This window comes from Xenopus tropicalis, chromosome 7 (assembly GCF_000004195.4).
Source record: "Xenopus tropicalis strain Nigerian chromosome 7, UCB_Xtro_10.0, whole genome shotgun sequence".
Classification (NCBI taxonomy): Eukaryota; Metazoa; Chordata; class Amphibia; order Anura; family Pipidae; genus Xenopus; species Xenopus tropicalis.
The window spans coordinates 133,531,616-133,557,043 of record NC_030683.2 but is presented as its reverse complement, the minus strand read 5'-3'; the positions used below and the strand labels follow the sequence as shown (position 1 = coordinate 133,557,043).

The following is a 25,428-nucleotide window of genomic DNA, read 5'->3' as shown; positions in this document are numbered from 1 at the left end:
CTGCGAGAGCATAGGGAGAGCATCGGGAGAGCATCGGGAGAGCATCGGGAGAGCATCGGGAGAGCATCGGGAGAGCATCGGGAGAGCATCGGGAGAGCATAGGGCCGGCCAGTTTAGCTAGCCTTAGTGGCTAGCAATCAGCGGCGCCCTCTACTTTCTGCTGCCTCTGCATTAGCATAGGGAGAGCGGAGGGCCGCAGAGGGACAGCCAGTTTAGCTAGCCTTGGCAGCTAGCAATCCGCGGCGCCCTCTACTTTTTGCTGCCTCTGCATTAGCATAGGGAGAGCGGAGGGCCGCAGAGGGCCGACCAGTTTAGCTAGCCTTCGTGGCTAGCAATTCGCGGAGCCCTCTACTTTCTGCTGCCTCTGCATTAGCATTAGCATAGGGAGAGCGAAGGGCCGCAGAGAGACGGCCAGTTCAGCTAGCCCTGGCGGCTAGCAATCCGCAGCGCCCTCTACTTTCTGCTTCCTCTGCATTAGCATAGGGAGAGCAGCTGGCTGCAGAGGGCCGGCCAGTTTAGCTAGCCTTAGCGGCTAGCAATCCGCGGATCCCTCTATGTTCTGCTGCCTCTGCATTAGCATAGGGAGAGTGGAGGGCCGCAGAGGGCCGGCCAGTTTAGCTAGCCTTGGCGGCTAGCAATCCGCGGCGCCCTCTACTTTCTGCTGCCTCTGCATTAGGGTTTCAACTCAGTAATAAAGCGATAAAGTAGTAAACTACCAATCACTTCACAGTATCACTCGAAACCATATTTTCTCATTTATTTAATTTTTTTGAAAATTTTTTAAATTTAAAAAGTTTTTACATTAAATCTCTGAAATACTTTAACACCACTCTTTTTACTTCTCTATCCGCTCGACCTATACCACATTTCTTTAATATATCTTGCTGCTCCTCTGCATCCGGCCAAGTATCCAAGGCCTCCATAAGTTCATCATACGACTTATCTTTAAAAAAACAGTAAAGCTTCTCTCCTCTAGAGAGAGTTTTAATAAGACCAAAATCAACAGATTCAGCAGAAGAACTTACACCTGTTTCCTCTTTTTTCCTTTTCTTTTCTTCTCTTTTCTTTTCCTTTGCTCTTTTAACCTTAAACTCACTTTGTGATGCTTGGTCTGTGGGCTCCTCTTCATTATGAAAAATAGGGGCCATCTCAACCTGCATTAATGACTTACCCACGGTCACATCAACCTCCTTCGGTTTAACTTTCCTTTTTGGGCAAGCTGCATACAAATGTCCTCCTTGAAAACAAAAATTACATTTCCTTGGTAAAGGACAACTTTTAAATTCATGACCAGTTATACCGCAGTTCTGGCATAGGACACATCCATCTGCCAGATGTCCATACTGCTTACATCTTCTGCAAAATTCCGGCATTCCACTGAAAAAACAATCAATGTTAACAGTTCCCAATCGAAACCTCGCTGGTGGGTACATACCTTTTTCAAGAACGGCTTTGAACCTATATTTTGAGGTCCATATTCCCAGCTCATTCAAAATCTTACCTCCGAAGGTCAACTTTTTACAATACCTTCCCAGAACCGTTTCGATCTCTTTAAGAGGCACAAATGGTGAATACGTTTTAACCACCAAAAAGATCTCCTCCTCTGCAAAATGCGGAAAAACTTTAAATCCGCTTAACCGCGGATCAGCCGGATTCTCCTCCAGGATTCTCACGAAGCTATGAAAAACACCTTCTCCTTCAAAAGTAACATCATAGATGCCTCTCCTCGGATAGTCCTGGATCGCAAGAATTTCGTTCTTGGAGACTCTCCCGAACTCCTCCAGTATCACTTCAACAACGTAGATCAAGCCTTTCTCAACGTTCAAAGGGTCAGCTGCAACGACTCTCACTGAATTCTTCACTCTGACGAAAACAGGAACGACGTCATCTTTCGCTGCCATCTCGAAGAACACTCGCAGTTTCCCCCCCAGATCACGGTTATCACTGCAGTGAAAGGTGATCACTTCCCGTTGCCCAGGGTAGAAAGCCCCCCAAAAGCAGCATGTAGCTTAAGGCTGATAGCCGATGCTACAAGGCCAAGGGGCGATGTCCCTGGGCACCTCTGACTCAGTAAGGTTTCAATCAGTAATAAAAGCTTCATAGTGAATAACCACCAATCACTTTTACAACATCACTGTAACCAATTTTTATTTTATTTTATTTAAAATTTACTTAAATTCCCTAATATGGCTCAAAACTGCAGCCCTAACATCCTTCTTTTCAGGAGTCTTACTAATACACTCATGTATACCTTGAAATTCTTCTTCGTCTGACCATGCCTCCAAAATCTCTGAAATTTCTTTATTTGTTTTATCTTTGTATGCCTCATAAAGTCTTTCACCCCTGGAAATAGAATCAAGAAAAGAGTCTAATGAATCACCAGAAGGACTTACATCCGGGGTCTCCTTCCTTCTTTTCTTTTCTTTATCTCTCTCTTTCTTTTCTTTTGAACGCTTTACTTTAGGCCCACTTTGTGAAGCTTGATCAGTGATATCCTCCTCTTCATGGGGTTTAGAAGCAGATTCAGCCTGAACAGAAGACTTACCCGGAATAGCCACAGTCTCCTCAGAGCTTACCTTTCTTGTTGGACAGGTTGCATACAAATGACCTTCCTGGAAACAAAAATTACATTTCTTTGGGGAAGAACAGTTTGTTATTTCATGGCCAGCCTTACCACAGCCTTGGCACAGCGAACATCCGTCTGCTATATGCCCGTACTGCCGGCACCTCCTGCAAAAATCTGGCATACCACTGAAAAAACAGTCAATGTTTACCGTACCCAAACGAAATCTCGCCGGCGGAAACAAACCCTCTTTGAAAATAGCTTTAAACCTGTATTTCAAAGTCCATATTCCAAGTTCATTCAGGATTTTACCTACAAAAGAAAGTTTTTTGCAGTACCTACCAAGTACCGACTCTATCTCCTTGAGTGGCACAAAAGGGGAGTACGACTTAACCACCAAAAAGACTTCATCCGTAATGTGTGGGAAAATTTTGAACCCACTCAGACGAGGATCTCCCGAATTCGCCTCCAAGATGCTCAGAAAGCTGCGGAAAACTCCTTCTCCATCAAAGGTGACATCGTATATCCCCTTCTTCGGATAATCTTGTATCGCAAGGATCTCCCTCCTGGATACCCTGCCGAATTCCTCCAAGATCACCTGCACGATGAAAGCCAGGTTCTTCTCCAGATTCAAAGGATCAGCCGCTAGGATTCGGACCGTGTTCTTGACTCGGACAAAGACAGGAACCGATTCTTCCTTCGCCGCCATCGTAGAGCCGCTCACAGTTTCTCCCTTCGATAAGGGTTACCGCTGTAGTGATGGGTGATCGTCTCCCGTTGCCCAGGATAGAATGCCCCCCAAAAGCAGCATGTAGCTTAAGGCTGATAGCCGATGCTACAAGGCCAAGGGGCAATGTTCCTGGGCACCTCTGACTCAGTAAGGTTTCAATCAGTAATAAAGCAATACAGTAGGAAAACCACCAATCACTTTACATAATCATAGAAACCAATCATTTTATTATTTTTATATATATATATTTTCTAATTTTAAAAGAGTCACTTTAGATTCTTAATGTACCTCAAAATCTTTTTCCGAGCTTCTTTCTTATTAGGAATTTCTTCGAAATATTTGCCTAATTTACCATATTCTTCCTCATCTGACCAATCACTTACAACTTCCTTTAGCTCTTGAATGGACTTCCCTTTGTAAGATCTATACAATTTCTCTCCTCTGGAAAGAGACTCAAAACCAGTCTTTCTCTTTACCGTGAGCCCTTCCTGCGACATTTTACCTGCAGGACTCTCCTCACCAGTCACATGAAGATGCCCTTCCTCACTCACGGGACTTAAGGACTCCGATAAATTCTCTTCAAGAAATTGCAAATTCGGAGAAGCACTAAGATCAAAATCAGACAAAAATTCCAATACTTTTCCCACCTGACCTGATTCACTCTCCATTTCAACATCAGGTAAGTTTTCCTTTTCTTCTCATTTTTCCTCAGTAGTTTTATCCTGTAAAACAAAACTTAACACCGGATCAGCAAAAACTTCAAGATTAGGAGAAGCACTAAGATCCTCATGAACAGATTTTTGACTTTCCACTTTCTCTCTTTGTGGACAACCTGCATATAAATGCCCCATTTGAAAACACAAGTTACACCTCTTTTGAAGGACACAATTTTTGGTCATATGTGTATCTTCACCACAATTGGAGCACAAATTACAGTTTTCCGCTGTATGACCATAAGAACGGCACTTTTTGCAAAAAACTGGCATTTCAGGAAAAAAGACATCCAAATTTATATTTCCTAAACGAAAACGTGCCGGAGGGTACAAACCTTTCTTGAATTTAACTTTGTACTTGAACTTAGAGGTCCAAATACCGAGTTCATTAAGAACTTTTCCCACGAACTCCACTTTTTCACAAAACCTATTCAACACCACCTCTATCTCTTTCCGAATTACAAAGGGTGAATAGGACTTTACCACCAGTAGAATTTCCTCTCGAGCGAAATGTGGGATAACCTTATATCCCCGAAGACGAATATCTTCACGATTTTCTGAATAAATTTTCCAGAAGCTAGAAAACACACCTTCTCCGACAAAGGTCACATCGTAAATCCGCCTTTTCGGATAATCCTGGATTGCCAAAATTTCGCCTTTTCTTACATGGCCGAAATCTCCCAGGATGGTATTCACGACATGCAGCAACTTGCTCTCTTTTGTCGTCGCGTCTTCAACGATGATGCGCACCGAGTTCCTCACTCGAGCAAAAGCTGGAACGGTCTCCTCAGCGATTTCCATCGTAATCCAAAGCACTCACGGTTTCCCCCTCAGAATAGGGATCACGCCGCAGTGGAGGGTGATCGCCACCCGTTGCCAAGAAAAAGGTGAACCCCCAATAGCAGCATTAGGCTTAAGACAATTAATTGCCGATGCCTAAAGGCCGAGGGTCACGTTTCTTGGCACCCAATGACTCAGATACTCATAAGATCTTCGCCAAAAGGCCGAGAAGCGATCACTGGCTAGCAATCCGCGGCGCCCTCTACTTTCTGCTGCCTCTGCATGAGCATAGGGAGAGCATAGGGAGAGCATAGGGAGAGCATAGGGAGAGCATAGGGAGAGCATAGGGAGAGCATAGGGAGAGCATAGGGAGAGCATAGGGAGAGCATAGGGAGAGCATAGGGAGAGCATAGGGAGAGCATAGGGAGAGCATAGGGAGAGCATAGGGAGAGCATAGGGAGAGCATAGGGAGAGCATAGGGAGAGCTAGCCTTGGTGGCTAGCAATCCGCAGCGCCCGCTACTTTCTGCTGCCTCTGCATTAGCATAGGGAGAGAGGAGGGCCGCAGAGGGCCGGCCAGTTTAGCTAGCCTTGGCGGCTAGCAATCCGCGGCGCCCTCTACTTTCTGCAGCCTCTGCATTAGCATAGGGAGAGCGAAGGGCCGGCCAGTTTAGCTAGCCTTGGTGGCTAGCAATCCGCGGCGCCCTGTACTTTCTGCTGCCTCTGCATTAGCATAGGGAGAGCAGAGGGCCAGCCAGTTTAGCTAGACTTGGCGGCTAACAATCCGCGGCGCCCTCTACTTTCTGCTGCCTCTGCATTAGCATAGGGAGAGCATAGGGAGAGCATAGGGAGAGCATAGGGAGAGCATAGGGAGAGCATAGGGAGAGCATAGGGAGAGCATAGGGAGAGCATAGGGAGAGCATAGGGAGAGCATAGGGAGAGCATAGGGAGAGCATAGGGAGAGCATAGGGAGAGCATAGGGAGAGCAGAGGGCCAGCCAGTTTAGCTAGACTTGGCGGCTAGCAATCCGCGGCGCCCTCTACTTTCTGCTGCCTCTGCATTAGCATAGGGAGAGCGGAGGGGAGTGGAGTGGAGGGCCGCAGAGGGCCGGCCAGTTTAGCTAGCCTTGGTGGCTAGCAATCCGCGGCGCCCTCTACTTTCTGCTGCCTCTGCATTAGCATAAGGAGAGCGGAGGGCCGCAGAGGGCCGGCCAGTTCAGCTAGCTTGGCGGCTAGCAATCCACGGCGCCCTCTAATTTCTGCTGCCTCTGCATTAGCATAGGGAGAGCGGAGGGCCAGCCAGTTTAGCTAGCCTTGGCGGCTAGCAATCTGCGGCGCCCTCTACTTTCTGCTGCCTCTGCATTAGCATAGGGAGAGCGGAGAGCGGAGAGCGGAGAGCGGGCCAGTTTATCTAGCCTTGGTGGCTAGCAATCCGCGGCGCCCTCTACTTTCTGCTGCCTCTGCATTAGCATAGTGAGAGCAGAGGGCCGGCCAGTTTAGCTAGCCTTGGCGGCTAGCAATCCGCGGCGCCCTCTACTTTCTGCTGCCTCTGCATTAGCATAGGGAGAGCGGAGGGGAGTTGAGGGCCGCAGAGGGCCGGCCAGTTTAGCTAGCCTTGGCGGCTAGCAATCCGCGGCACCCTCTACTTTCTGCTGCCTCTGCATTAGCATAGGGAGAGCGGAGGGCCGCAGAGGGCCGGCCAGTTCAGCTAGCCTTGGCGGCTAGCAATCCACAGCGCCCTCTAATTTCTGCTGCCTCTGCATTAGCATAGGGAGAGCGGAGGGCCGGCCAGTTTAGCTAGTCTTAGCAGCTAGCAATCGGCGGCGCCCTCTACTTTCTGCTGCCTCTGCATTAGCATAGGGAGAGCGGAGGGCCTGCCAGTTTAGCTAGCCTTGGCGGCTAGCAATCCGTGGCGCCCTCTACTTTCTGCTGCCTCTGCATTAGCATAGGGAGAGCGGAGGGCCGGCCAGTTTAGCTATCCTTGACGGCTAGCAATCTGCGGTGCCCTCTACTTTCTGCTGCCTCTGCATTAGCATAGGGAGAGCGGAGAGCCGGCCAGTTTATCTAGCCTTGGTGGCTAGCAATCCGCGGCGCCCACTACTTTCTGCTGCCTCTGCATTAGCATAGGGAGAGCATAGGGAGAGCATAGGGAGAGCATAGGGAGAGCATAGGGAGAGCATAGGGAGAGCATAGGGAGAGCATAGGGAGAGCATAGGGAGAGCATAGGGAGAGCATAGGGAGAGCATAGGGAGAGCATAGGGAGAGCATAGGGAGAGCCGCAGACCGCCGGCCAGTTTAGCTAGCCTTGGCGGGTAGCAATCCGCGGCGCCCTCTACTTTCTGCTGCCCCTGCATTAGCATAGGAAGAGCGGAGGGCCGGCCAGTTTAGCTAGCCTTGGCGGCTAGCAATCCGCGGCGCCCTCTACTTTCTGCTGCCTCTGCATTAGCATAGGGAGAGCCGCAGAGGGCCGGCCAGTTTAGCTAGCCTTGGCGGCTAGCAATCCGCGGCGCCCTCTACTTTCTGCTGCCTCTGCATTAGCATAGGCAGAGCCGCAGAGGGCCGGCCAGTTTAGCTAGCCTTGGCGGCTAGCAATCCGCGGCGCCCTCTACTTTCTGCTGACTCTGCATTAGCATAGGGAGAGCAGAGGGCCGGCCAGTTTAGCTAGCCTTGGCGGCTAGCAATCCATGGCGCCCTCTACTTTCTGCTGCCTCTGCATTAGCATAGGGAGAGCGGAGGGCCGGCCAGTTTAGCTAGCCTTGGCGGCTAGCAATCCGCGGCGCCCTCTACTTTCTGCTGACTCTGCATTAGCATAGGGAGAGCAGAGGGCCGGCCAGTTTAGCTAGCCTTGGCGGCTAGCAATCCATGGCGCCCTCTACTTTCTGCTGCCTCTGCATTAGCATAGGGAGAACGGAGGGCCGGACAGTTTAGCTAGCCTTGGCGGCTAGCAATCCGTGGCGCCCTCTACTTTCTGCAGCCTCTGCATTAGCATAGGGAGAGCAGAGGGCCGGCCAGTTTAGCTAGCCTTGGCGGCTAGCAATCCGCGGCGCCCTCTACTTTCTGCTGCCTCTGCATTAGCATAGGGAGAGTGGAGGGCCGCAGAGGGGCAGCCAGTTTAGCTAGCTTTGGCGGCTAACAGTCCGCGGCGCCCTCTACTTTCTGCTGCCTCTGCATTAGCATAGGGAGAGCCGGCCAGTTTAGCTAGCCTTGGCGGCTAGCAATCTGTGGCGCCCTCTACTTTCTGCTGCCTCTGCATTAGCATAGGGAGAGCCGGCCAGTTTAGCTAGCCTTAGCGGCTAGCAATCCGCGGCGCCCTCTACTTTCTGCTGCCTCTGCATTAGCATAGGGAGAGCGGAGGGCCGGCCAGTTTAGCTAGCCTTGGCGGCTAGCAATCCATGGCGCCCTCTACTTTCTGCTGCCTCTGCCTCTGCCTTAGCATAGGTAGAGCGGAGGGCCGGATAGTTTAGCTAGCCTTGGCGGCTAGCAATCCGTGGCGCCCTCTACTTTCTGCTGCCTCTGCAGTAGCATAGTGAGAGCAGAGGGCCGGCCAGTTTATCTAGCCTTGGTGGCTAGCAATCCGCGGCACCCACTACTTTCTGCTGCCTCTGCATTAGCATAGGGAGAGCGGAGGGCCGGCAAGTTTAGCTAGCCTTGGCGGCTAGCAATCCGCGGCGCCCTCTACTTTCTGCTGCCTCTGCATTAGCATAAGGAGAGTGGAGGGCCGCAGAGGGCCGGCCAGTTTAGCTAGCTTTGGCGGCTAACAGTCCGCGGCGCCCTCTACTTTCTGCTGCCTCTGCATTAGCATAGGGAGAGCCAGCCAGTTTAGCTAGCCTTGGCGGCTAGCAATCCGTGGCGCCCTCTACTTTCTGCTGCCTCTGCATTAGCATAGGGAGAGCCGGCCAGTTTAGCTAGCCTTAACGGCTAGCAATCCGCGGCGCCCTCTACTTTCTGCTGCCTCTGCATTAGCATAGGGAGAGCGGAGGGCCGCAGACCGCTTGCCAGTTTAGCTAGCCTTGGCGGCTAGCAATCCGTGGCGCCCTCTACTTTCTGCTGCCTCTGCATTAGCATAGGGAGAGCCGGCCAGTTTAGCTAGCCTTAGCGGCTAGCAATCCGCGGCGCCCTCTACCTTCTGCTGCCTCTGCATTAGCATAGGGAGAGCGGAGGGCCGCGGAGGGCCCCAGAGGGCCGGCCAGTTTAGCTAGCCTTGGCGGCTAGCAATCCGCTGTGCCCTCTACTTTCTGCTGCCTCTGCATTAGCATAGGGAGAGCCGGCCAGTTTAGCTAGCCTTGAAGGCTAGCAATCCGCGGCGCCCTGTACTTTCTTACATAGGGAGAGCGGAGGGCCGGCCAGTTTAGCTAGCCTTGGCGGCTAGCAATCCGCGGCGCCCTCTACTTTCTGCTGCCTCTGCATTAGCATAGGGAGAGCGGAGGGCCGGCCAGTTTAGCTAGCCTTGGCGGCTAGCAATCCGCGGCGCCCTCTACTTTCTGCTGCCTCTGCATTGGGAGAGCGGAGGGCCGGCCAGTTTAGCTAGCCTTGGCGGCTAGCAATCCGCGGCGCCCTCTACTTTCTGCTGCCTCTGCATTAGCATAGGGAGAGCGGAGGGCCGCAGAGGGCCGGCCAGTATAGCTAGCCTTGGCGGCTAGCAATCCGCGGCGCCCTCTACTTTCTGCTGCCTCTGCATTAGCATAGGGAGAGCGGAGGGCCGGCCAGTTTAGCTAGCCTTGGCGGCTAGCAATCCGCGGCGCCCTCTACTTTCTGCTGCCTCTGCATTAGCATAGGGAGAGCGGAGGGCCGGCCAGTTTAGCTAGCCTTGGCGGCTAGCAATCCGCGGCGCCCTCTACTTTCTGCTGCCTCTGCATTTGCATTGGGAGAGCGGAGGGCCGGCCAGTTTAGCTAGCCTTGGCGGCTAGCAATCCGCGGCGCCCTCTACTTTCTGCTGCCTCTGCATTAGCATAGGGAGAGCGGAGGGCCGCAGAGGGCCGCAGAGGGCCGGCCAGTTTAGCTAGCCTTGGCGGCTAGCAATCCGCGGCGCCCTCTACTTTCTGCTGCCTGTGCATTAGCATAGGGAGAGCAGAGGGCCAACCAGTTTAGCTAGCCTTGGCGGCTAGCGATCCGCGGCGCCCACTACTTTCTGCTGCCTCTGCATTAGCATAGGGAGAGCGGAGGGCCGGCCAGTTTAGCTAGCCTTGGCGGCTAGCAATCCGCGGCGCCTTCTACTTTCTGCTGCCTCTGCATTTTTTTTTTTTAAACCACTCAGTGGTTAGAAAGATACTCAGTCAAATATTTAGACAATAAATCTTTCAATTTACATCATCGTGGCACCTTTATTTAAATGACAATTAAATCAGTCAAAAAAAAACATACATATTTATTTGATGAGAAACCGCCATTTTTTATACTTCCATACGCCTTCTGCATCAGTAGCATTTGAATGATAAACATCTCTCAAATAATACACATATAATCTCCCCAAAATCATATTTAAACACATTTCTTTCCCAATCACTTGGTTTTTTAATATTAATAGATTCCTAACATCCCATAGGACTTCTTTAATACAGCCTAACAACAGCCATAATACTCTTGATTTCACTTTGTTAGCAACACCCAGCCCGAACATAATTGTTCCCCAGGTAACAGTCTCCAACCCACATAACTCTCTAAATAAAGGTTTGAGCCCATCCCTAACCTCACGAGCATACACACAACCCCAAAATAAATGATCTACTGTCTCAACATCACCGTACCCCCCCACTGGGCACACCGCAGCCCTACACAATCCCCGCTTCCCCAGAAATTCCCTTGTCGGCAAGCACTTATGCAGGGACATCCATACCACATCCCGCTGACGCTTTGCCAACTCAGACTTTTGCAACTTTTTCCACAATCTCAGAGAATCATCAGACTTCAACCCATCCATGTTACTTACCCGCTCATTCCTCCTTATCCATTGTTTTTTTTTTTATAGTATCATTTTTTATTGTTTTATAACATAGGAGAAGGGGGGAGGGATAAGGAAGGGGAAGGGAGGAGGGAGCAACGGAGATACACAGTTTTTTGGCACAATTCAAGTTACATACAGTGATGTGCACAGTGTTATACAGAAATTTGGAAAAAGGAGACATACAGTACTGAAATATGAACTCTAGAGCAGGCACATGGCAATTCTTATTCTGGAGGGTTACGGCAGGTTAGCATAGTCCTCCATGTTGAGTGTGAAGTTTAGTAGCCTGGGGGCCTCATATTCCTACAGGTGTGCCGGGATTTAGCTCCAGCCATGGGGACCAGATTTTTTCAAATTTAGTGGGACACCCCCGGGCTTCATATGTGATTCTGATAGAGGGTAGAGCGGTGTTAATAAGGGTCTGCCATATTTTCACTGTGGGAGCGTTGTTTCCCAACCAGTTTAATATTACCGCTTTTTTAGCATAGTATAGGATAGTGCGGAGGAGGGATCTAGTTTTGTTATCTGGCACAAGATCCTCAAGCTGGGCCAGTAGGCATATTTCTGGTGTGCATAAGTTGGGGAACCCCAGGTTGTCGACCATATATTTTATTATCTTGGACCAGTATCTCTGGATTGGTGGGCATTCCCAGGCTAGATGTAGAAAGGAGGACCCTGTCTGATGGCATCTGGGGCATGTAGCCTCAGGGTTGCGTCCCATTTTTTGCAGTTTAGTGGGTGTCATATAGAGTTGGTGGATGAACTTGTATTGTATTAATCTATCCCGAAGTGAGATCAAGTCGGTATATAATACTTCTGTGGTCTCGCTCCATTGTTCATTGGTCATGTTTGGGGTTATTTGCTGCCATTTACGGCGAGCGGTGTTAAAGGGGGACGGGATGGAGTTGAGCAGAGTTTTGTATAGTCTAGAGGTTAATTTACCTGTTTGGGGGTTTCTTAATGTTGACTCTAGGTTCGAGGGGGTGAGCTCTGGCTCCAAAGTTGAGAATTGGGCTTTGAAGGCATGTCGGAGCTGAAAATAGCAGAATACCTGAAGGTCTTGTCTATTTAACTTATCTCGGAGCTGTTCCAAGGAAGGGAATTTCCCATTGTCCAGGATATCACCTAGGTAGTTGATGCCCTTTTGAGCCCAGTACTGGACGTCTTGGAGGCCCTGGAGGTGCGGCAGATTAGAGTTGTTCCATAGAGGGAGAAAGGGGGAAATGGGGGGAGTAGGGCATTGTAGTAAACTAGTTGCAACTTTCCATGCCTTAACTGGGACGGTACCAGTGGTGGGGCATTTGGGGTAGTCTGAGGGCTTTTTGTATAAGGCATTCTGGACTACTTCCAGTGAGCCGGCTTGGTGTGACAGGATGAGGATACCTGGGTCCTTCCCGTCAGTATGAATCCAAGCGTGTGCATAATATAATTGGCTAGCCAGGAAGTATAGGTGTAAATGTGGAAGTGCCAGTCCCCCATCTGATAGTGGAGCTGTTAATGCTTTCCATGTTATTCTAGGGGTTCTGTTGGCCCATATGAAGGGAATCAATAGTGAGTTAATTCTCTGGAAGATCTTTTTAGTGACCCAGACAGGTGAGTTGTGTAGTTTATACAAAAATTTGGGGAGGTAGATCATTTTAAACAGATTTATTCTTCCCCATAGTGTAAGAGGGAGTTTGGCCCAGAAGGTTATTGTGGACTTGAGCTGGTCTATAAGAGGTACAATGTTATCTGCAACATATACTGCGGTTGAGGGTGAGATTTGGATGCCAAGGTATTGAAATTTAGTAACCCAGCGTAGGCCATGGGTATCTGCAGGGGGGTTCTGTACGGGGTCTACTGGGAGAATTACTGATTTGGCTCTGTTGATGCGGAGGCCTGAGTAGCTGCCGAATAGGGAGAGTGTCTGAAGTACTGCCCGTAGGGAAGCGGAGGTATCGGCTAGGAAGAGTAGCAAGTCATCTGCATATAGGGCAAGCTTGTCTTCCATAGTGTGCAACTTATAGCCTATTATGTCGGGGGACTGTCGTATCTGCAGGGCAAGTGGTTCAATGGCAAAGGCAAATAATAGAGGCGACAGGGGGCAGCCCTGCCTAGTACCTCTATGGAGGGGAAAAGAGTCAGAAAGAGTACCATGGATTTTAATACGGGCCTTTGGCTTTTTGTATAGCAGTTGGATCCAGCTAATATACTGAGGTCCAAGGCCGAATTTCCTCAGCACTTCCCATAAGTAAGGCCATTCAACCGAGTCAAATGCCTTGGCCGCATCTAGTGAGACCAAGGCACGTGAGCCACAGTTGTCATGTTTTATTTGCAGATGAGTATAGACCCTCCTGAGATTATGAGAGGTAGATTTCCCTGGCATAAAGCCTGACTGGTCCGCGTGTATTAGCAGGGGGGCTACCTTAGCTAGCCTACTTGCCAGTATCTTAGCAAATATTTTAGCATCCGTGTTTATAAGCGATATGGGCCTATAGGAGTCACATAGTTCTGGGTCCTTACCTTCTTTGGCTATGAGGACTACAGTGGCCTCGTAGAAGGAGGGGGGTAACTGTCCCTTTTCTATTGCGTTGAGGTACGTCTGGTGGAGGTGGTGTACTAGCAAGGGGCCCTGGAGGTTGTACCAGGCCACCGGGAATCCATCCGGCCCCGGGGTCTTGCCCGAGGGAAGCGCTGCTAATGCCTCAGCCACTTCCATTTCAGTGATAGGAGCATCCATACGGGCTGCTTCTGCTGGGGGTAGAGTTGGGAACTCTATCTTGTTGAGGAAGGCTGTGAGATCCTCTGGAGTGGCCTGATATAGTGACTGGTATGTGTCCTGATAATATTTGGCAAAGATGTCAAGGATGACCGAAGGGGTCGTAGCAAGGACTCCATTGGGGTCTCTAATTCTAGGGATTAACGTCTGTGAGTCCCTGGATTTAGAGAGATAGGCTAGCAGTTTGCCTGCCTTTTCCCCCTGATCAAAGATCCTTTGGTTGGTATAAAGTAGTCTCTTTCTAGTGAGTTTGGTATGTGCTAGCTCTACATTTCTTTGTGCTTGACTAAGGAGTTGTTGTGACTCTTCTGATTGCGTATTTATGTGATCTTTTTCTGCTTCCCCATGGGCAGCCTCAGCCTCTTTGACCTCCTCTTTAGATTTATTTCTGGCTTTGGCGATTGCACTTATTAAGGTACCTCTGGCCACTACCTTGGACGCCTCCCATAGTTCTTCCCTAGGGGCAGAGCCCTGGTTGAGTTCCCAATATGCCGTGTATTCAGTCTGTGAGGGTTCCCTCACTATTTCATTTGATAACCACAATGGGCATAACCGCCAATCAGCTCGTCTGGCTTCCGTGGATAAATTTAGTGTTATAAGCAGTGGGGAATGATCAGAGAAGGCTCTGGGGAGATATTCCGCGGAGACCGTCAATTGTGCAAAGCCGGTTGATGCAAATGCTAGGTCAATTCTGGATAGGGAACCATAGGTTGGTGAGTGGCACGAGTATTGCTTTTCTTGGGGGTGTTTCAATCTCCACAGTTCAGTGAGGCTTAAGGCATCTGCCCATTTAGCTAGAGTAGTAGATTGGGTACCCGTTTGTCCCAACCTGTCTAGGTGTGGGGCAAGGACTGCATTAAAGTCCCCAAGAAGGCATATAGGGGCACTGGGAAATGAGGCTATTGCAGTATAAATTTTTCCCAATAAATCATTGTCTGCGGGAGGGGGGCTGTAGACATTGGCCAGTGTTATGAGCTGATTGGCGATTCTGCAATGCAAAACAATATAACGACCGTAAAAATCAGTGTTCAATCCCAAACATTCAAACAGTACACCTTTACGGACCAAGATAGATACCCCCCTCGCATGAGTTGAGAAGGGGGCATGATAAGTGTGGGCGACCCAGCGTTTTTTGAGAGACAGAAGTTTTTGGCCGACTAGATGGGTTTCTTGGAGTAGGAGCAGATCAGGTTTCCAATGTTTAATGTAGTCAAAGAGTTGAGCTCGCTTGAACTTGGAGTTCAGGCCCCGAGTATTCCAGGATATTATGTTTGTATCCGACATGGTAGGTGTAGTGGGGTATTGGTAACTGAACTAGTGTCCATAAGCATAATTACAGCACTGGTGCGATGCTGCATCGTTGGGGTTGTACTGGTGGCACTTTTATAGTTTGCCATTGTGACTCGCTGGGTGAGGTTGTAGTTCCGTTGCGGGAAATGGAGTAGGGGAAAAGCAGTAGGGACCAAACAAACAGGGGCCCATAGAAACCCAAACACCCCCCCTGCCCACCCCCCGAACTTGGGTGGGCCTGTACCCATAACAGAAAAACTTTTATGGAGAAGGAGTAGTAGCACTGTGCTTGAGAGCCATTGTCCGTCCTCACCATCCTTAACTGACGCTTCTATGTTAGGTTTTGGTGCCATAGTAGAGTGATAGGAGCGATGTCCTGCATTGGCAAATAAGTATGGGGTATAGGTGCCCTGGCAGTAGTAACAAGGTCCTGGGATCCCAAGGATTCCCGATGTGGTGGAGCGTGGATGGGCTTATGGTAGGTAATATTCCAGGGTTTAGGTCGATAATTGATGCCCGCCATGTAGTGGGCCTCTGGATCAGCCCGGATTTATGGAGGAGCTTGCTAGGGCCGGGTATAATGCCTTAGCAGCGTGTGGTGTATGCTGAGCAGGGGCACACTGACTGACGCTCCGCCTTGGCCGAGTTGTAGAGGTATTGGGTGCGCGTCCCTCTATATCTTGTGCCATATCGATGCCCCGGGTCGTGGGGGGGCCTACCAGGTCACAAGGGAAGGCACTTGTGGTTAAGTTTGGACAAGTTAGTTAGTGCTTAGGAAGGGCCGCGGGGGTTCATATGTACTCACGGGTGGCGCAGTGCGTCCTCACTGTCTTGGGGAGCCAGCTCGTTGATTCCCGTGGGCTCCTCTGGAGTCGAGCCAACGATCCGCCTCAGCCGATGACAAGAAGAAGTGCGTGTTCGGCCCGTCTATAATACGGAGTTTAGCGGGAAATAATACTGAGTAAATCAACCCTTCGGATCTCAGTCTCCGTTTCACCCCGATGAAGGAGGCACGCTGTTTCTGAACCGAGATGGAATAGTCGGGGAATAGAGAGATGGGGGCCCCGTTGTAGGTCAGCTGCCCTTTGGCCCGTGCGGCAGACAGGGCCGCATCGCGGTCCCTGTAGTTGAGAAATCTCATAATTAGTGGGCGCGGATTTGCCCCGGGTGGTAGAGGCCTGGTGGGGACCCGGTGTGCCCGTTCTATGACTAAGAAGGGGGAGAATTGGTCCGCACCTAGAGTTTGCCGCAGCCAGTCCTCAGCAAAGCGCTCCGGTTTATTTCCTTCTGAATTTTCCGGTAGACCAACTAGGCGTAGGTTGTTACGGCGCAGGCGGTTTTCCAGATCATCCGCTTTGAGCATGGCATCTGCGACTTGTTTGTTTAAGCGAGATAATTCCTCTGGCATCGGGCGGGTTGCATCTTCCAGGGAAGAGACTCGGAGTTCCACTTCCGATGTCCTCTCTCTCAGGTTTTGCAAGTCCTGTCTCAGGTGCGAAATGTCGATTTTGATAGTGTCCAGCTGCGATGTCATGCTAGTGTGAGAGTCGGTTATCGCCTGGAGTATGTCACGATTTGTCGGCTCCGCATGCGATGTTGGGGCCTGTTCTGCTGTGGGAGGCGTAGGAGACGCAGCACGTTCGCGCTCTGAAATAGACTCCGGCGGTGGTTGAGATGAACTAAGGTATTTGTCCATTTTGGCTGAAGCGGATTTGGCAGTATGCTTCCCCATTGTCAGCAGGGATGTTAGTCATATAACGGGGTGTCGAAGTAAGAGTTCTAGAAGCTGAATATTGTTCAGGATAATCTGTATGGTGAGGAGCTCACAGCAAACACGTCCTCTCAAGCCGCCATCTTGGCTCCGCCCCCCCCTTATCCATTGTTTAACAACTTTTTTATTTTTCTCTTCTACTCCCAATTTCTCCAGCTCATATGTATCCCTAAACTCTTTCAGACATAAATAGAACTTAGGAACTTCAAAATGAACAGGTCTATTTAACTCTCTAGCCTGCCATCCCCACCGCCTAAACAGCCACCCGCCCATATACTGAATCATACAAGCACAGCAGCTATCCTTACTTAGTATTCTCACAATACAGCCCCAATATTGCAGCTGCACAAACACACAAATATTTGGTAAATCCAACCCACCATTTTTCTGCTGCTTATACACAATTTCTCTCCTCAACTTCTCCATACGGGACCCCCACAAGAAAACAAAAATCAGCCTATTCATTTTTTGCACACACTTGGTATCCGGAGGGAATACATTACTTGCATAAATAATAATAGACAACAAGTTTTCACCACAATCACTTTCCCAGCCAAAGATAAGTCTCTCAGGCACCAAAAACGCAATTTTCTTGCAATTTTCTCACCCACAGCATTCCACACCACTCCCCCACTCAATCCCTTATCAAAAAAGATCCCTAGCACCTCCATTCCATCCTTTGCTACCTCTATCACATCCTCCTCTAGTTCCACATCTTTGCCAAAAACACAAAGTTTACACTTACTCCAATTAACCCTCATATTTGATACACAACAAAATACATTTAGCAATAACGTCACCCTATGTATCGCCACATATGACTCACACAAAATAACAATGTCATCCATGTAACATAAAGATTTAACCTTCCTCCCCCCACTCCCCGGTACATCAAATCCCCTAATAACTTTATCTTTCTGCACTAATCTCAATAAAGGTTCCATTATACAAATAAAAGCAATAGGAGACAGGGGCCCCCCTGCCTCACACCAGACAATACCTTAAAGCTCTCACCCAAAGAACCATTAACTAACAACCTGCTCACAATATCAGAATAGAACCCCTTAATCACTTTTAGCAACCTCTCTGGGACCCCCATCCTATTTAAAACAGCAAACAGAAACTTATGTGAGACCTTATCGTATGCTTTCTCTAGATCTATCGAAGCAACAAACATGGAACAATTTCTCTCTTGAACATAAGAAATAATATCACGTAACAAAATTAAATTCTCCGTAATTATCCGCCCAGGCACCGCACACGCTTGAGATTCACCAACTAACTTCTCCACAACCAGCCGCAACCTGTTCGCCACCATCTTTGCCAGAATTTTATAATCGGAGTTTAATAATGTGATCGGTCGCCAGTTTCTAATATCCCGCCGATCCCCCTTTTTGAAGATTAAAACAATAACCCCTTCCTTCATTGATCTAGACAACACTCCATTCAGCATAATATATTTACATACTTCCAAAAACTCCTCCTTAATTATATCCCAGTATTTCACATAAAATTCAGCATAATATATTTACACAATTCCAAAAACTCCTCCTTAATTATATCCCAGTATTTCACATAAAATTCACAGATTAGCCCGTCACTACCCGGAGTTTTATTTAAGGCCATCGACTTCACTGTCAATCAATAATATCAATAATATTCAAGAACTCCGTGTCAATTTCCTCTCTGCTCCCACAAAACAAATCCCCATAAAACTCTCTGATACATTTATGCATTTCCCCCCCATATACCTCATCACCCTCCTTATTTAGAATTTTGACAAAAACACTTCTTTTATGACACATTTTTTTGAAAAAGAAACGTGAGCATTTCTCATCATTATCAAGATGCTTAACCTTGGTTCTATAAATGATACTTTTACCCCTTTCATTAATTGTCTTTTGAACTTCCTTTCTAACCTTAATCATTTCCTCCTCTACATCAACAGCAGCATTTCCCAGTTTATACAGCATTTGCAGCCTATTACATAACCCATCGTACATATTTCTCCTCAATCTGCCTTTCTTATATCCTTCCCGTTTAAAAAACTTGGCTATTTTACCTTTTGCCCAATCCCACCACTCCAGTATATTAACAAAATTCCCTTTCTCCATACACCACTTTCTATATAAGCACTCAAATTGTTCCCTGCACTCATTATCCTCCAATAGCTTCAAATTTAATTTCCATAATCCCCGCCCAAAGGAAAATGTATTGTTTAACATGACTTCCCAACAAAGAATAACATGATCAGAAAAAGGAATGGCCTGAGTACTCATCCTACCAAAACTAAAATGCTCAGAAAAAATACAGAAATCAATTCTAGCACAGCAGCCCTCTTCGCCACTGATGAAAACCCCCTTACATTTAGGGAGACTATCTTGAGAGACATGCAAAGGTGAAGTTGTTACACCATGCAAGCATATTAGGATTCTCTAGAACTGCAGCTGAAGAAACAAACGTTCTGCAGGTTCTCCACACTCTCACTTTCCAAGTAGCTTTGGTCAGGCGATTGTACGGCTTCTCTGAAAATTGCAGGAGTCTCAGGCCTGGAACATGAAGAAACCCCCTCCCCCAAATCCCCAGCAGTAAAGACAGTAGATGGTTGAGCTCTTTTAGCCGGACTACACACTTCATGCACAGCAAGATTTTTGTTACCACTTTGCACGTCCATTGACTCCTCCACCGCTTCCTCATCCCCAGCCGTGTCCCAGACAATTTCTTCAGCGATATTTCCATCAGAAAGTGGACTCACGGCACTTTCAATCAAGAATTCCTCCGATGCACCTGCAGTATGGCTACCATCAGGGGCCACACTCTCTTCCACTCTAGGCACTTCCCCCACACTCTCCAGTGTAGCCTCCTCAGATGTTGGCTCAATCACAGTTAATTCAGTTTCAGCAACAACATTTTCAGAATTGTCACTCAGAGACAGCCCCCCCCCAGTTCCCCTCACCCTTCAGCCTCAGGTGGTTCAGCCCTTTTCACAATCTCTGCATAGGACATTCTAGCTGATGAAACTTTGGGGCAGTTTCTAGCCGGATGCTCCTGGCTTCCGCATATATCACAACGCCTTGGCTGCATGCAAGCGCCAGCTTCATGGCCCACATTACCACAATTGCGGCAGCACTTACCCTTAGGGCAGTCATCACGGATATGGCCATAAGTAAAACATTGCCTACAGTACTTGGGTTGGCCGGGGTAATACAAAAAACCCCTGTTTCCAGCAATAGAAAAATTTGCCGGAGGGTGCTTAACTCCTCCAATGCCATCCGGGTCAGGCCTGAGCTTCACCCAAAATTTCAGGTTTCCATTAAATATTTGAAAGCAGTTTGTTTGCCTTATACCTCCTTCAATTTTACTGCAGAACTTTTTCAAAAAGGCCAGAATCAGACCCATATCAGTAAACGCGTTAAACATGTGCAGAAAAAGAGGTTTTTCCTCCATAAAGTATAGTGGGAGTACATCAAAATCCTCCAAAGGAGCCATGTTTCTCTTTGCCTTAAATCTTTCAAAAATCTCCACACAAACAGATTCACTATAAAAAGTCACATCATATGATCGAGGTGATGCACAATCCTGAAGGCAGAAGGTGTCTTTTACCTGAAGCTCAAGTTCTTTCATTAGTATCTGTTTCACAAAAGATAAAAAAAAGCCTTTGTGTGAAGGTTCCCATTGACCCTTGCACCTAAGTGCCTTTTGGCCTGGGGGTCGTGGGATAAAGGGGCGTGCCCTAGCCTTTGTGTGAAGGTTCCCATTGACCCTTGCACCTAAGTGCCTTTTGGCCTGGGGGTCATGGGATAAAAGGGGCTTGCCTGATAAAGGGGCTCACCCTAACCTTTGTGTGAAGGTTCTCATTGACCCTTGCACCTAAGTGCCTTTTGGCCTGGGGGTTGTGGGATAAAAGGGGCGCGCCCTAGCCTTTGTGTGAAGGTTCCCATTGACCCTTGCACCTAAGTGCCTTTTGGCCTGGGGGTCGTGGGATAAAGGGGCGTGCCCTAGCCTTTGTGTGAAGGTTCTCATTGACCCTTGCACCTAAGTGCCTTTTGGCCTGGGGGTTGTGGGATAAAAGGGGCGCGCCCTAGCCTTTGTGTGAAGGTTCCCATTGACCCTTGCACCTAAGTGCCTTTTGGCCTGGGGGTCGTGGGATAAAGGGGCGTGCCCTAGCCTTTGTGTGAAGGTTCCCATTGACCCTTGCACCTAAGTGCCTTTTGGCCTGGGGGTCGTGGGATAAAGGGGCTCACCCTAACAGTAAGTCGAAAGAAAGAAAGAAAGTAAGTTTTGTGTATAGAGTTGCTGGGGTCTTGAACTGATTCCATAAGGGGCAGGTTGTAGTACAAGGAATACAGATTCATCTAAAGCTGGGGTGCGCTATATTGGGGTTCCTTATAATGAGATAAGGGGCAGTTTAATGGCTCTCTATTTTATATAAACTAAGGTGAACAAGTGCACTTGCCCCAGAGGCAAAAGAACCTCCTACAGATCCAGCCAGTTTATCATTTCACTCATTTCATTATTGATATAAATATATTGCCCGAGTGGGGGGAGATCATGGGGCTCAGTACGTCTGCAGGACTCACCATTATGCAACAGAACAGAGAAAGGTAAGGAAATTGAGCTTTTAGGTAATGTAATAATGAAACAAATATTTTTATATCTAGAAGTTATGTCATGTAGGATTCAGCTTTTGAATTTGGCCAAACTGAAGTCTCAAAGGGACACTAAACCCTGCGGCACAGCGCGGCTCAACCAAACGTTACTCAGCTGTTGCCGGACTACAAATCCCAGAATAATGTAACATATAATGAAGGGTGAGGCATGCTGGGAGCTGTAGTCCAGCAACATCAGGTTTGTATTCTTAAAGCAATATTGCCCAATAAAACTGCATTAAAATGCAAAAGAATCCCCCAATGAGAATCCCAGCTGATGTGAGTAAATCCGGCTCCCTGTTCTCTGTTCCTGCAATTGGAGTTGGGAGCAATAAGCACAGTTTCCCAGCACTGAACAAGTCTGTCCCTTTATCCCCATGTCTGATTCCTGTGCCATATAATGACGGGAAAATGCCATCATTATCTCTATATGTAAGGTACCAGCAATTGTACCATAACCACACCAGTCCATTAATGGGATACATCTTAGGAGTGAATCATATTATATTTCTCTTTTTTGAGACTTAGTATAAGTGTCATAGAGTCACCCCTCAGACATGAGATTATTTATTGATTTTATGTATAACTGCTTAATATTTTAATCTTATGTTTGTATATGCATTTCAATTAGGGTTGAGTTGGTAACCTGGAGGTTAATGTATACCATGGGGGTGGGTCTCACTTGGGTATTTAAGGTACTGGTGGGTGTGTGTGTATACCTGTTATAGAGTCTGAGGAAGTGGCAGCAGGCCACGAAACGCATTAAGCTCATGGTGTGGTTTTTTGCAACATGTTTTTAATGGAGATATGAAATAAAGAATACGTTTTCATGGAGAAGTGGTCCTGGCGTGCTCCATCCACCAACACTATATTTTCCGTACCAGCAAGGGGCCTGACACAGTGCTGGGAATCAGCATCCTCATTGGCCATCTTTAATTAAGTAGTAGATTTCTCATTGGTGAATTGGTTTCCATGTGTAATTATGTTTTTTATCAACTTCTATAGAGAACTAGGGGGCGCTGTGGGGCAGCTTTAGTGCTGGGATTTGTGTCCATTTAACTACCAAATTATCCTAATTGTACGTGACAGTATTCATAGCGCAGTGCTAGCATTAGTACACTCTTAATTTTATTCTTTTAATCGTTTATCACCGATAACCAAATATATTTTATTTTGCATTTGTTTTGTTATTGTTACAGATAATGAGAACTGCATCAGATCCCCAGACATGGAATGGCCCAATGAGAGAAAAAAATCAGTGTATTGCAAGAACAGAACAATTTCTCTTGAGCACTAATGATGGGATTTCTGTGTTTTTTTCATCAATTTCAGATCTGTCTTTTCTTACAACTCTACTTATATTAGGCGCCTTCATTACATACCGGGACTCCCCCATAGTGAGAGCCAACAACCGGAGCCTGAGCTTCCTCCTCCTTGTCTCCATCAAGCTGAGCTTCCTCAGTGTGTTTCTGTTCCTCGGTCGCCCTGTGGATATAACCTGCATGCTGCGCATCATCACTTTTGGAATCACCTTCTCCATAGCTGTCTCTTCTCTCCTGGCCAAGACTATCATGGTTTGTGTTGCTTTCAAAGCCACCAAGCCAGGGAGCTCATGGAGAAAATGGCTGGGAGTCAAACTGTCCAATTCTGTAGTCTTGTTCTGCTCATCCATTCAAATAATCATCTGCATGACTTGGTTGGCCATTTCTCCTCCCTTTCAGGAACTGGACATTCACACTTCCCCTGGAACCATCATCATTCAGTGCAATGAGGGCTCAGCTATTGGCTTTTACTCAGTTATTAGGTATATGGGGCTTCTGGCAGCTGTTAGTTTTGTTTTAGCATTTTTAGCTCGGAGCTTACCAGAAAGTTTTAATGAGGCCAAGTACATCACTTTCAGCATGCTGCTCTTCTGCAGTGTTTGGATCACAATGATCCCGGCCTATCTGAGCACCAAAGGCAAAAACACTGTGTGTGTGTGGAGATATTTGCCATACTCACCTCAAGCGCCGGCCTTTTAGCTTCTATATTTCTGCCCAAATGTTACGTTATTTTGTTGAGACCTGAAATGAACACAAAGTCCCATTTACTTGGAAACAGAACTTATAATAGTATAGTAGAGATAATAGTAAATTATGAAACTGCAGGTAACATCTCATAGAAACATAAAAGCTGATTAAAAATGAGAACCATAATATTCAGACAGGACTGGTTTATGTGTTGCCCTGTAATGTAATGTGGGTTTTATAGTTTTCTTTTGTATTGTTTAATATACTTTTCCCAGCTCTCTAGAGCCAATGGCTCTGATTGGCTCTTATTGGATGTCTGTGACTCTACTACCATCAAGAGTTTAAATACCGGGGAATTCCCTACCAGTCATTTGAACTGAAGAAGCCACTCGGATGAGTGGTGAAACGTTTTCAAGAAAAACTCAGAAAAGTCCAGTTGTTTTAGACTTAATTCTACTAGACACTCACAATATTCTTCTTTCCTATGCTTGCTCTAGTCTCTGCCTGTTCCCTATTAAACATGCATACAGGCCAACCAATCACAGTCCTGTATGGCTGCTCCCTAAATAACTGAAGTCCTGCTCTGGCACTTTGAGCTTGGGGAGAGACTTTAGCTGAATCCTTATTGTGGGACTTTCCCCCTTGTAATGATCTCAAATACTGAGCTGTGTAACAAATATAAGTTACAGAGGTTGGAAACAGAGGCAGAAGCTGAGACAAAAGCTTTAGTCACTTTGCTGTTACAAACAGCCCCTCTGGGAATAAACTGCCCCAGTGTAAAGGTTTCTCTGTATGTAACACAGTGACTGTATCTGCCCCTTACACTCCCCCCCAGGGCTAAGGTACAGAATATTATTAGCTTTAGCACTAAGGTTTCAACAAAGCTTTATTGAGTTACAGAATAAAAGAATCATAAAATACTTTGTTGAATATAAAATATATACAAAGCTTAAGAGAGGATTTATACAATTTTTAAAAAAGAGAAAGCAGTAAAATCACATTAAAACGTCATTCCAGTGTTTAAAACCCCAGACAGACATAGCTTTCTCAGTCCCCAAATGTTTTTTATCTCTTAAAAAATATATATACATGTCACTAAAAGCAATTTTAATACAATTTTTAACATCAATAAAATCATGTTTAAAAAGTAAAATATTTCGTGTTTTCCAGATGGCATTTTTAAAACAATTAATACTCATCCAACATACATTGTATTGATTTTTATTAGGACATACAAAAAGACCATATAAAACCATAAGATGATTAAAATTGCTAAGACCCCCGCCATTTTTAAAAAGAGGACCTGCCACTTTCCATACCTCTTGTGCATAAGGGCAGTTCCAAAACAAATGCAATACTGTCTCATCAATGCAGCAGGTTTCCCGAGGACATTTAGCCCTTGCCCCCAGTCCCCTTTTGTGCTGAAACTCTCGCGTGGGCAGACACTGGGGTACAATGGCCCAGGAAAGGTCTTTGTGGGCATTAGCAAGGAATTTCCCAAACACATTCCGCCACACTTTTTACCGGTGTCAAATTTGACACCGGTAAAACAACTTCTTTTTGCTTTAAAACCTTGGAGACCTTTCTTTGGTCTCCCAACATTTCAGATTCCACATCTTTAAGGTTAAAAAGTCTTATTGTTTTTTCTAAAACCACATAATGTTTGGGGGGACATAAAAGCACCGGTGAATTTAAAGGAACACAAACCCATTTCTTAAAAACCATCCCTGCTGCATACCTTAAAAAACAACTAAAAATGCCATCAGAGTTAAAAAGCTTAAAACAGAAACAGAAATATTTTACATAAAAGAATAAAAGAAGGTTAGGGACATCCATTCCACCTTTTGACTCTGTACATGAATTCCCTTTTCAGTTTTTCCATTTTAGAGCCCCACAAGAATTTAAAACAAACCCTGGTTAGTTTTTTGATATAAATATTGGAAGGAGGAAAAACCATACCCACATGCAACATTATGGGCAATAAAACCATCTTAATGATTAAAACCTTTCCTTCCATCGTGAGGTCTCTCATATTCCACATTAAAACCTTCTTTTCTAACTTCATTAAAACCGAATCCCAATTAAAAGTGCCTGCAATGTCGGAGTTAAAAACGATACCTAAAATCTTTATCTGATCCTGTTGGAATAAAATGTCAGGAGTTGGGGGTTCATTCCATACTCCTAAACCCAGACAGTTACACTTGTGCATATTGAGTTTAAAACCAG

The 25,428-nt window shown here is 47.0% G+C and overlaps 3 protein-coding genes across 3 annotated transcripts; all 3 read right to left on the bottom strand.

The window, feature by feature from the left end:
- Positions 1 to 797: 797 nt before the first annotated feature.
- On the bottom strand, positions 798 to 1,923 carry LOC101732841 (zinc finger CCHC domain-containing protein 3-like). The gene has a single exon (XM_012954522.3). The coding sequence runs from the start codon at positions 1,899 to 1,901 to the stop codon at positions 798 to 800; it is 1,104 nt and encodes a 367-aa protein (XP_012809976.2). The 5' UTR covers positions 1,902 to 1,923.
- Positions 1,924 to 2,147: 224 nt separating this feature from the next.
- LOC108645586 (zinc finger CCHC domain-containing protein 3-like) lies at positions 2,148 to 4,813 on the bottom strand. The gene has a single exon (XM_018090752.2). The coding sequence runs from the start codon at positions 3,270 to 3,272 to the stop codon at positions 2,169 to 2,171; it is 1,104 nt and encodes a 367-aa protein (XP_017946241.2). The 5' UTR covers positions 3,273 to 4,813; the 3' UTR covers positions 2,148 to 2,168.
- Positions 4,814 to 10,085: 5,272 nt separating this feature from the next.
- LOC116412216 lies at positions 10,086 to 20,163 on the bottom strand. Its single transcript, XM_031905937.1, has 2 exons — positions 16,645 to 20,163; positions 10,086 to 10,723 (listed from the first exon to the last, which is right to left on the bottom strand). Exons 1-2 carry the CDS (start codon positions 17,007 to 17,009, stop codon positions 10,150 to 10,152), a joined length of 939 nt encoding a protein of 312 aa, XP_031761797.1. The 5' UTR covers positions 17,010 to 20,163; the 3' UTR covers positions 10,086 to 10,149.
- Positions 20,164 to 25,428: the final 5,265 nt, after the last annotated feature.

Coding starts and splice junctions, on each gene's coding strand:
- LOC101732841 (XM_012954522.3), bottom strand. CDS start 1,901: ATGGCAGCGAAAGATGACGTCGTTCCTGTTTTCGTCAGAGTGAAGAAT.
- LOC108645586 (XM_018090752.2), bottom strand. CDS start 3,272: ATGGCGGCGAAGGAAGAATCGGTTCCTGTCTTTGTCCGAGTCAAGAAC.
- LOC116412216 (XM_031905937.1), bottom strand. CDS start 17,009: ATGAATAGGCTGATTTTTGTTTTCTTGTGGGGGTCCCGTATGGAGAAG. Junction 10,724..16,644: donor GTTGTTAAACAATGGATAAG/GGGGGGGCGGAG, acceptor ACAATGGATAAG/GAGGAATGAGCGGGTAAGTA.